We start from the raw sequence: 12,782 nt of genomic DNA on the forward strand, positions 1-12,782 counted from the left end.
AACTTTCTCCTTATTCTCTCCTCTTATTTTCTTTCTTGTTAAAGTTACCAAAATCAAATGAAGGCTAATGTTGTAACTTTTATTGTATTAGTTTTTATTATTCTACAATCAATGCCTTATCATTCATTATTGTACTGCTATTATAATAACTAGGCAAATGGGAGCTACATGAATAAAAATGGGTGTACAACTATTATTATTTATTTATTGCCCATGAAAATTGGAAGGAATGACAAGATCTCTCAAGTTCTGACCTCGACTGATAAAGGCAGTAGAAAAACATGTGATGATTACACATTCTGCAAGGACGATTTACACGCGAATTTGATAATATAAGTGGCTCTTGTTTTGTTTGCAAAAGGTGAGATAATAAATTAAATGAGTGTAACATATGTACATTGTTTTAGTGAAAATGAGTTTAATATTGTTTAAACAATTAGTCTATTGTTTATGTATATACTACTTTTATATAAGTGGAAATGATAATTAATATATGAATTATTAATATAAAAGAGCATTATACGTTGAATAAATTGATATTAAACTCCAGAATTTTGCAAATTGGAACATACAGCTTATGTGGTAGGACCCAGTGGAGTGATATGTTCTGCATTATTTTTAATTTTCATTATGATGGTACGACGAGACATTAATCAGAAGACAGAAACATGTGAATGCAGCGTTCCTGTTGCAGAAGGAAAGCCCACAAACCACCACACACATTAACACAGCATTGATAACTGATCAGCTTTTATGGATATGAAATGTTTAAATCATTCATTCATTAGCAAAGGCACTATATATCTATAATATATATATAGTAGTAATAATTTGTACTTGGCTAAGATAGTGAACTTTTTGTGTGTATATAATTAAGAGTATTCATTACTCTATGACTATTTAAATTTTCGACCTTACATGAATATTTTTAGTCGATCACTATAACATCAATAATTAATTTATTTTTATACGATTGATTGATTTGGGACAGACATGTAGTCTCAGTACTAATTTCATAGCTCCTTGAGCAAAGACTACTATTTTGGACTACTTGCAAGTTAGAAACCTAAAATTAGAAGCTTGTAAGTTGACTGAAAAACTTATAAGTTAGCTAATAAGTTACGGATGTTGATACATAAACCACGTGTGCATATATAGACTCATGAACCAGGCATGACTGTTTTAATATAAACCTTATCTGGGGTTAATTAGTTTAATTTGTATTTATCTTATTTGTATCCTTCATTTTCTATTCATGACAAATATATCTCATTATATATATGGAAGTAGACACTTATGTGATGGAGTCTCCTTTGAATAGATGTAGAGATTTGATTCCATTTAATTATATACCTATGTATTTACCTAAAAATATGCTAGAGTACTCTCCTTTGGGAGTTGGTACCCTCATGCTAACAAAAAAAAGTAATTTTGGAATCTTAATATATTTCTTATAAATTTGAAGTTACAACTACTTTTACCTGATTTTCATAATATGTTTGAATTTCTTATAAATTTCTAATAAATAAGGACGGAAGAAATATTATGTGATTTTTTATTATCTTTACTTTTTATAAAAACTTTACCTATATGCTAAAATACATGGACCCAAATTTTTCCACTTAATCCAACCAAAATTTTCACATACATTTTTATACATGTTTTTGGTTATTGGAATTACAGCAACATGATTATGACAAGACAAGGAAATGAATTTTGATTCTTTTCACCTATTAATTATATATATGGTTTGAATACGATAAAATATGTCCATATTTAAAGAATGTGTTTCCTCCAACCTTTTGGGCCCGAAATGGTATAATAGTCAAGGGGGCTCAGATTCACGACAACAACAGTCATTAGAACATGTTTTCACGCTTTGGCAAGGAATTTGGTTGCAACAAAACTGAATTTGGTGAGGCAAAGTTTCTAAAAGACTCAAACAATCTAGAATATAAGGAATGAGACAATCATTAAAGAGTGGAAAGTTATATTCATTCAGATTATGGATTTGATTCAAATTAAATTTATTTTGGTTTTCTAAAAATCTAGGTTCCTTTTTCTGACACATTTGCTCAATAATGTATTGACCCGATTACATGTATTGTTTTTTTTCTGTAAATTGTAATTGGGTTTTCCTTGTGTCTTTTTAATATATTTTGCTTATAAAAATTATCTAGGACTATTGGGGAGTGGTGTCAAATGGCAGTAAGAAGTTAAAGATAGAATTTTAGAGATAAAATTTGATATGAAGGTTTTTATGTGTTCGTAACTCAGGCATAGAGATAACCACTTCTTTATCCATAGTTTTTTCTCATACAAAAAACAAGGATGAAATATATGATATTATATTTAAGCAATTCAATTATCTACCAATTGTGCTTTCATTAACATTGTCTTTGATCATTACGTTTTTCTATTATTTAAGGCATGTTTTATTTAATTATGATTTAGTCAGAAATAAATATTATATTAATTGAAAATTAGTTAGCTAGGTATTAGATAATAATCTTTCTAAGATTTAAACTTATAAATATCTTTTGTTTATGTTATTTGAGATTAGTTATTAATATCTGATGTTTATCTCATTTGTGATTGGTAGAAGTGAAGATTAATCTAGTCAGCTTCCCATGAATTCTATCTAATAGGAAAACTGTGAAAGGAAATTCAGAAAACTCAAAATTATGATTGATGGCTGCTACAGCAGAATAGTGGTTTAAATAAAACCGTTAAGGCCCAATAACAAGGTAATTTCTTAGAGACAAAGTCTTTCATCCAAGTGGGATTATTTTGATGCACATGGGCCTATTGATTGGATAGAAGAGAGAAATAGATGAAAAAAGAAAAGTGGAAGGAAAAAAAATAGAGTAAATTTTTGTGTTGATTAGTTTTAGGGGGAAAAAAAGATGTGTTTTCTTTCTCTTTAAGCTCTCACTCTCATTTTCTATGTGAGGAGAAAAAATTACGATAGGACCAACTACATTTATTTCCTCTCTACTCAATAAGTACCAATCTTCTTTATTACTAAGAAAACAAATGCTAAAAAAACAAAAAAGGAAAACATGTTATGAAACTTTTATTATTTATAATGAACTAATACTTTTACCCTTAAAAGCAAAAGGAGAAAGAAAAGTTACTATCTCTAATATAGGGGGATGATCCTTGTTCTTAGTCGATCAATAAAGAGGGACACCCTTTCTCTAATCCATATGGAATTTCTGATGATATAGTTGAAATTTTAATACTCATAATTATTTAGTGTTTTTATTCAAGTGATGTTATACTATTTTCCCCTGTTAAGCTAATTACTCGATTTTGTCTAATATGACACTTCTAATGAAATTGTACATACTAATAAGAGTAATTTCTTTATTGATTTTTTTAAAAGTATTATAAGATTATGATGTTACCATCAGTTAATATTGCTCACTAATTTATAGTCTCAATGGTAACAAAAAATGCAGAGATAAGCAAAGTTATTAATATAAGCACATGTGGAAAAAATGTTACATATAAAATAAAAAGTATCCTATAAAAAGGACCATTATAACTTTGTAGGATATATCTTATAATAAGGATGAAAGGAGTAATATGCAGGAAGCCATAATATGATGGGTTATTTTTGTTGTCATTATAGACGAGATTGGAAATTTTATGGCTGGAATAGGCGAATAGCTAAGCAAGAAGGAGGTCATATATGTAAGGACAACAAGGGTACTTGCTTGTTGTTAGAGGGCCTTTATTTGCATGGGACACAGGTTGTAGGAAAATCTATCTAGAGGTGTTGCGTGTTATATCAGAAGCCTTAGAAATCATAGATTTATCTCATAATGTTATAAGACAATGGGCACTTAGGATGGAGGACCCACTCCTTTGTTTGGTCGAGTTCCTCTCTTTTGTTGTTTCATCTTGTTGAACTTACAAGAAAGAATGAAAGTGAATGAAGATAGATGTAGAATAGAGAAGTATGTGTATATTGCTTTGATTGAGGAAAGAAAAGATATTACAAAGAGAGAAAGATATTACAAAAAGAGAATGAATGTGTTATATTATTGAAACAATACACTTGCTATTTCTAGCCACAAACCAACTAACTAAACTTCTAAAAATAGAAAATATCCTAACTATACAAACAGTCTGGTTAATCGATTATCGAGTATTAATTGATTAACGAGTCTAGCAGGAAGAATTACATTTTTCTCAACACTCTCCCTTAATTCGAACTGGCTAGACTAATGACTCCAAGCTTATGTCTAAGTTCTTGAAACCTTTCCTTCTTCAATGGTTTAGTTAGAGTATCTGCAAATTGTCTTTCAGATTTGCAAAATTCCAATTTTAACCTTCCTCTACTCACTTGATCTCTTAGGAAGTGAAATCTTGTTTCAATGTGTTTGCTTCTCCCATGTGCCACTGGATTCTTTGCAAGATTTATTGTTGACTTGTTGTCAACCATCAACAACAAGCATTCCTTTTCATTCTTTAGCTTTAATTCTTCAAGTAATTTCTCCAACCATAAAGCTTGGCAAGTAGCCATACAAACAAAAATGTATTTTGCTTCACATGAACATATAGCTATCACATCTTACTTCTTTGAGCACCAAGAGATTGAAGCATCGCCTAGCATAAACACATAACATGTTGTGCTCTTCCTGTCACTCTTGTCTCCACGCTAATCAGCATCACTAAAGCCAAGCATAATTTGATTGAGACTGTTGGGTTTGTTGGGTAGCAACAAGGCAAAATCAATGGTTCCCTTCACATATATGAGTAATCTCTTGACTGCAAGTAGATGAGACTTCGTTGGTGTCTCCATATGCCTAATCACAACCCACACTCCATATGCTATGTTTGGTCATGTATTGCATGCATACCTTAGGCACCATATTATCTGCCTATACATTGTTTTGTCCACCATTGAATCTTCTTCAAGTGCATCAATTTGATTACCAACTTCAGTAGGTATAGAAGCTGAATTGCAACATTCCATCTGAAATCTTTTCAACACATCATATGTGTATTTTTTATGATGCATGAAGATTCAAGCCTTGGTTCATGTGAATTCTATCCCAAGGAAGTAGGATAGATTTTCCAAGTCACTCATCTCAAACTCGGCTTTCATATCTTCTTTGAATGCGCCAATTTCTTCAATGTTGCTACTAGTCACTAATAGATCATGAACATTGAGGCATACCACTATCAATTCATCTATATGTTTGAGTCCCTTATGTACACTCCATACTCAGCTCTACATCAATTGCTTTCTTATCTACTAGTAATTGAGTTAGTTGCCATGTTTGATTCTTCTCAATGGACCTGAGCTCTTCTTTCATAGCTTCCAACCATTAACTCTCCTTTACTGCCTTATCAAAATTCACAGGATCAATTTCAGGTAGCAAGGCCATATGAGATTTTCTTCCTTGTTCAGTATATGCCTCACTATTTGAGATCTACTTCCCTATTGAGTATCTGCCACAACTGGTTGTTTCTCAGCTTCATCATCAATGTGCATCATAGTATGCTTTCTCTGATCATTACCATTATCAGTCCACTCCCAACATTGTGTTTCATCTATTTTCACATCTTTGCTCAACATAATCCTCTAAGTGGCAGAATTATAGAGTCTGCTTGCCCCTGTAGAGTTACACCCAAATAAGATCAGTTTTTCACTTTTTGTCGTCAAGCTTCTTTTTTGTGTGCCTCGGGAACGTGTTTGTAGCAAATTGAACCAAAAATCCTGAGATGGCTGATACTTGGTTTCATGCATGTACATGCTTCTTCAGGGATGATTTCTTCAAGTCTATTTGTGGGACATCTATTCAAGATGTACATAGTTGTTGAGACAACTTCTCCCCAGAACATCTTGGGTAGTTTCTTTGTCTTTGGCATGCTTCTAGCCATGTTTAAGATAGTCATGTTTTGTCTTTCTATTGTGCCATTGTGTTATGGAGTGTAAGGTGCAATTACTTCATGTATCAACCCCTCTTTGTCACAAAATTCATTCCATTCAACTGAGGTATATTCTCCACCACCATTGGTTCTTAAGGACTTCAATTTAAGCTCATTTTGTCTTTCTACTTAAGCCTTGAAAAACTGAGGAAAGTGATAAACACGTCACTCTTCCTTTTGATGAGAGACATTCATGCCTTACTTGTGAAATCATATATGAAAGTCACAAAATATTTGTTGTTCCTAGTGAGTTCTCCTCAAAAGGTCCATACATATCTCAATATATCAACTCAAGAGGTCTTGTTGACTTGGTTGGCACATGAGCAGCAAATGAATTTCTTGTTTGTTTGATTGTCAGACACTCACCACATAACTTAGTAGGAGTTCTAATAGATGGCAGGTAAGGGTGGAAACAGGCTAAGTCGCCTATCAGGGGCCTATTACATGGCCTATAATAGGTTAGACCAAGACATGTTTTTTTGTGAACAAGTCTGACTCAGGCTTTTTAAAAAACCTATTTAGCTTAACAGGTCAGACTCTAGGCCATCTGAAAGGCCTATTAAGCCTAACAAACTGACCTATTTAGTTATATTATCTAAATTTTTTTTGTCCACCATTGAATCTTCTTCAAGTGCATCAATTTGATTACCAACTTCAGTAGGTATAGAAGCTGAATTGCAACATTCCATCTGAAATCTTTTCAACACATCATATGTGTATTTTTTATGATGCATGAAGATTCAAGCCTTGGTTCATGTGAATTCTATCCCAAGGAAGTAGGATAGATTTTCCAAGTCACTCATCTCAAACTCGGCTTTCATATCTTCTTTGAATGCGCCAATTTCTTCAATGTTGCTACTAGTCACTAATAGATCATGAACATTGAGGCATACCACTATCAATTCATCTATATGTTTGAGTCCCTTATGTACACTCCATACTCAGCTCTACATCAATTGCTTTCTTATCTACTAGTAATTGAGTTAGTTGCCATGTTTGATTCTTCTCAATGGACCTGAGCTCTTCTTTCATAGCTTCCAACCATTAACTCTCCTTTACTGCCTTATCAAAATTCACAGGATCAATTTCAGGTAGCAAGGCCATATGAGATTTTCTTCCTTGTTCAGTATATGCCTCACTATTTGAGATCTACTTCCCTATTGAGTATCTGCCACAACTGGTTGTTTCTCAGCTTCATCATCAATGTGCATCATAGTATGCTTTCTCTGATCATTACCATTATCAGTCCACTCCCAACATTGTGTTTCATCTATTTTCACATCTTTGCTCAACATAATCCTCTAAGTGGCAGAATTATAGAGTCTGCTTGCCCCTGTAGAGTTACACCCAAATAAGATCAGTTTTTCACTTTTTGTCGTCAAGCTTCTTTTTTGTGTGCCTCGGGAACGTGTTTGTAGCAAATTGAACCAAAAATCCTGAGATGGCTGATACTTGGTTTCATGCATGTACATGCTTCTTCAGGGATGATTTCTTCAAGTCTATTTGTGGGACATCTATTCAAGATGTACATAGTTGTTGAGACAACTTCTCCCCAGAACATCTTGGGTAGTTTCTTTGTCTTTGGCATGCTTCTAGCCATGTTTAAGATAGTCATGTTTTGTCTTTCTATTGTGCCATTGTGTTATGGAGTGTAAGGTGCAATTACTTCATGTATCAACCCCTCTTTGTCACAAAATTCATTCCATTCAACTGAGGTATATTCTCCACCACCATTGGTTCTTAAGGACTTCAATTTAAGCTCATTTTGTCTTTCTACTTAAGCCTTGAAAAACTGAGGAAAGTGATAAACACGTCACTCTTCCTTTTGATGAGAGACATTCATGCCTTACTTGTGAAATCATATATGAAAGTCACAAAATATTTGTTGTTCCTAGTGAGTTCTCCTCAAAAGGTCCATACATATCTCAATATATCAACTCAAGAGGTCTTGTTGACTTGGTTGGCACATGAGCAGCAAATGAATTTCTTGTTTGTTTGATTGTCAGACACTCACCACATAACTTAGTAGGAGTTCTAATAGATGGCAGGTAAGGGTGGAAACAGGCTAAGTCGCCTATCAGGGGCCTATTACATGGCCTATAATAGGTTAGACCAAGACATGTTTTTTTGTGAACAAGTCTGACTCAGGCTTTTTAAAAAACCTATTTAGCTTAACAGGTCAGACTCTAGGCCATCTGAAAGGCCTATTAAGCCTAACAAACTGACCTATTTAGTTATATTATCTAAATTTTTTGAAATTATACTATTTTAATATAAGTAATATTATTATATATGTAATTTTAATATAAATATAAATACAAAAATATTTTTTTATTATTAGAGTTAGATGTGCCTAGCCAAAAGTAGGCATATTAGCCCATTCAAATATAGACATAATGGGCTATTTCTTGACCATATTATATATCAGACCTTTAAACAAGCTAAGAGGTCATACTAGACTTTTAAACAGGTCAGGTTTAGGCTTTGAATTTTTTTTAAACTGTCTAACAGACCAGACTCTGACTCCTATATGATGTATAGGCTCAGCCTGTTTAAGGCAAAACCTAGTCTGGTGTGGCCTGTTTCCACCCTTAATGGCATGCCAACTACCATGCCAATTCTACTCAATAGATCAAGACTCTTGAAGTTCAAATGACCATACCTTTGATGCCAAGTCCGACTTTCATGTGCAGTCTTGGACAACAAGAAATTGTGATCATTCACTTGGATTCCAATCTTGAAGGTTCTATTGCTGGATAGGGGAACCATCAAGATCATATTCCTATCACCATCCAAAACCATGAGAACCCAATCTTTCATAGTCATAGTGTATCATTTTTCAAGAAATTGACCAAGACTAAGCAAATTGTTTCTCATCTTAGGAACATACAACACATTGTGGAAGTATGAGTGTTTTCCATCTTTCCTTGGATTGAGATGTCTCCAATTCCTTTAGCATCAATGAAACTATGATTTGCAAACTTCACCTTACTCTTGGCAATCTCATCAAGACTCATAAACTATTCCTTGTGTCATGTCATGTGATTAGAGCAGCCAGTGTCAAGATTCCATCAATCACTTTTGACATTCTCCTTTTCAGTTGTATCCATAAGTAACATTTGTTCCTCATGAGACTCATCTTCTTGAGCCATTCTTGCATCAACCTCTGGTCCATTACTATTATTCTTGAATCTATATTCAGATGCATAGTGACCAAGGTTATTACAATTGGAGCATTGTATTTTCCTTTTGTCAAGCTTCTTCATGTTTCTTCTAACTGCATGATCTTGCCCGGTGAATTTATATGAAGAGTTTGAACCATAATCTTGTTTGATTCCTTCATACTTTCCCTTATCATTCTTCCATCTGCCTTTGAATTTCTTTTGGAAATTGCTCTGACTAGAAAACCTTCTTTTTGATTGAGCTTGAAGGGCTTGATCATGATTCTTGTCTTGATTCCTTTCATTTATTCTTTGCTCATGTGCCTCCAAAGAACTCTACAATTCCTCAATTTTGAAGGTGTCAAGATCCTTAGACTCCTCTATAGCAACTACTATATGATCAAACTTGGAGGTTAATGTTCTTAACACCTTCTCAACCACCAACTGAACCCTCATCACTTCACCACACCCCCTTCATTTGATTTGTTAAAGATCTGATCTTGGTGAAGTAGTCTTGTATAGTGTCACCATCCTTCATCTACAAAAGTTCATACTCCCTTCTTAGTGTCTACAATTTCACCTTCTTGACTTTTTCAACTCCTGCATAGCCCTTCTCAAGATTGTCCTATGCTTATTTATCAGTCTTGGCAATGGAAATCTTTTTGAAATTTGATTCATCCACACATTGATGAATCATAAACAGTGCATTGCAGTCATTTCTCTTGTATTCTCTATAAACTGCTCTCTGAGCTTCTGTGGCATCATCATAAACCATATGATAACCATGTTGCACTACCTCATGCACCTCTTGATAACCAAAGAGCACCCTCATCTGGATGTGCCATCTTTCGTAGTTCTTTCCATCAAGAATTGGTAGTGGCATGGTAAATCCACTATTGTTGGTCATGGTGATGTTTTCCTCCTTTCCGCAGATCCAAGATTGAAATCAAGTGCTCTTGATACCACTGTTGAACTTACAAGAAAGAATGAAAGTGAATGAAGATAGATGTAGAATAGAGAAGTATGTATATATTGCGTTGATTGAGGAAAGAGAAGATATTACAAAGAGAGAATGAATGAGTTATATCATTGAAATAATACACTTGCTATTTATAGCCACAAACCAACTAACTGAACTTCTAAAAATAGAAAGTATATTAACTATATAAACAGTCTGGTTAATCGATTATCAAGTATGGTTAATCAATTATCGAGTATTAATCGGTTAACGAATCTAATAGGAAGAATTACATTTTTCTCCACACATCTTAATAAATCTTAGCTTCATTGTAATTTTTTATATATAAAAACAAACATTGAAATAATTACATTATCAATCTCTTGATTTATGAAGTCATCTATTCCAAGAAGAAATGTGAGATTTGTATTTTCTAAAGTAGAAGAGTTTTAAAGTATGTAAAGAACATAAGAATATACATATATACTTTTGATCTATCACTTAATTGATCAATTAATATATTGTTACAATTACTAGATTTAGAAGTACTAACATTATTATTTCATGGGAATTAAGTTTTTAAAAGGAATGAAGAAAATAAGATCACAAAACCTTTTCATAAATGCATTTCATCATTTGTGTTGCAAATATATATTATAAAGTATCTCGCAAAATCTATCAATATGAAAATGGGTAAAATTTCCATGATAACGTCTTTTTAATATTATGATTTTTTTGTCTAGGAAACCAAAGAGATTATACATTTAGGGCGAGTCAAATGCAGTATCCTTCGACCATAAGGCAAGTAACTATCATAAATAAATTTAAAGGAGCATAAAGTTGTGAAATAGAAGGTTGACATTGAGTGATGAAGAGTAGAGAATAAATGAAAAAAGAGTGGAAATCACAACTTGTATCCTCAAGTTGACCCTTTTATTACACACCCCAAAAATCATATCAACTTATATTTCTTATATTTCTTTTCTTGACCTTGGAGGTTTGAAGTGTAGCTTTCAACTTTCATCACGTTCCACTACTTAAAGATATAAAATGAAATAATAAATTGATTTAATATACATATATGTGAGTATAATTTTTTTTAATTGTATCAATCATAATTCATTTGTATTACTTTTTTTTTTTATTTTGATTTAAAAGTTAGTACATATATATCAAATAAGCAAAAAGCTTGTGTCTGCACCCAGAAGCAGAGCCAATGAACTTAAGTGGTATGAATAACCCAATGTTGACCATCCACTCTTACCTTTAGATTATGAATTTGAGCAAACAAATCAACGGCTCTTCTAACCCCTTTATTATCTGCACCAGTGAAATAGTCATGCCCGAAAATAACCCCACCGGGTCGGAGGATTCGGAAACCCCGATTTACATCAACCCAAGCCGATAAAAAGTCATGACCTGCATCAATTTCCACAAGGTCAGCAAAAACTCCCCACTCACATAGCGTCGCTAGTGCTGATCCACTTGAAAACGGTAAGGGTAAAACCGACCCGGTGTGATTAAAAAACGCAACGTTCTGTAGAAACTGGTAGTAAAGTAAAACGTCACCATTTAACATAGCTATGTTTTTAAATTGCTCCCTGAACCCGGTCCAGCCGCGAAAATCATCTATGCAGAGGATTTGAGTTTTTAGACCGAACCGATGAGTCAACTCGGCCATGTGAATCGCCGAAGCGCCAAGAAACGTTCCAACCTCAACGATGATTCGCGGCTTCACCTTGCGGATTAGGTTCTCAAAAACGGCGCCGTTTGAGCCCCAGCCCTTCACCTTCGGGGTTCGCTTCAGTATCGCGACGGCATGTTCCGGTGGGAAATTGTGAAACGGAGAAGTACCGTCGAAGACACGGTCGATCACCGTCTGGCGAATTTTCTCCGGAGGAATTGGATCTGAGCATTGAGTCGTGACTCGGAACGATTTAAGCTCGGTGGAGGTGTAATTCGAAACACGGGAAATTGTGGAAGAAACATGACTCGGTGAGAGTGATGATACTGATGAAGTTGGAGAAGAAGGAGCGGATAAGTAACCCAAGGTGTAAGTTAGCAAGAGGAGGATAAAATACGCCGCGGGTTTCGCTATACTGAGGATTATAGCTTTGGAAGATGATAGTTTCTTGTTATGTTGCTCTGTTTTCATGTTTGTGACGGTTGAATAGAATTTAAGGTTGTTTTATATTTTTGTTGTAGGAATAAGTAATAACAAAAAACAGAGAGGAATTTTCAACTATTTCTGACAACTAATGAGCACAGAAACGATGAAGAAGATAGTGAGTGTACTTACAGAGTAAGTGAAATTGTGGAAAAGAGGATTGCATTTATAGAATTTGGTTGTGGACTTTTATTACATGGATTTGATGATTTGACCAATCGCATTTTCTGGCTGTTTTAATTTGGGAAATAAATCATGGATTGGAAGTTTGTGTTGGCAAAATTAATGGAACGGTCATGGGAATTTTAACTGTAACTGTTTGCCGAATGAGAAAATAATTTATGCGTCCAACATTGTTTATTATTCACTACATCTTGGAAGAAAATAATTTATTTAACTAATAAACTTTTGGAGAATTATGATCTTTTACTAAGTTGAATGATTCTTCATTTATGTTGAAATCTTTAATAACGTTACTAATGTGGAGTAGTTGAGGAAGGCACTATAATGAATTAATGATTTGGTGTACTATTGTTTCTGTTTCTGTGAG

At 33.8% G+C, this 12,782-nt stretch overlaps 1 protein-coding gene across 1 annotated transcript; it reads right to left on the reverse strand.

Annotated features, from left to right (window-relative positions):
* Nucleotides 11,247-12,405, reverse strand: LOC109355995. The gene has a single exon (XM_019599309.1). The coding sequence runs from the start codon at nucleotides 12,218-12,220 to the stop codon at nucleotides 11,288-11,290; it is 933 nt and encodes a 310-aa protein (XP_019454854.1). The 5' UTR covers nucleotides 12,221-12,405; the 3' UTR covers nucleotides 11,247-11,287.

The sequence above is a fragment of the Lupinus angustifolius genome, chromosome LG09 (genome assembly GCF_001865875.1).
Source record: "Lupinus angustifolius cultivar Tanjil chromosome LG09, LupAngTanjil_v1.0, whole genome shotgun sequence".
Lineage (NCBI taxonomy): Eukaryota > Viridiplantae > Streptophyta > Magnoliopsida > Fabales > Fabaceae > Lupinus > Lupinus angustifolius.

Excerpts from the sequence above, each read along its gene's own strand:
- LOC109355995 (XM_019599309.1), bottom strand. The coding sequence starts at position 12,220 with ATGAAAACAGAGCAACATAACAAGAAACTATCATCTTCCAAAGCTATA.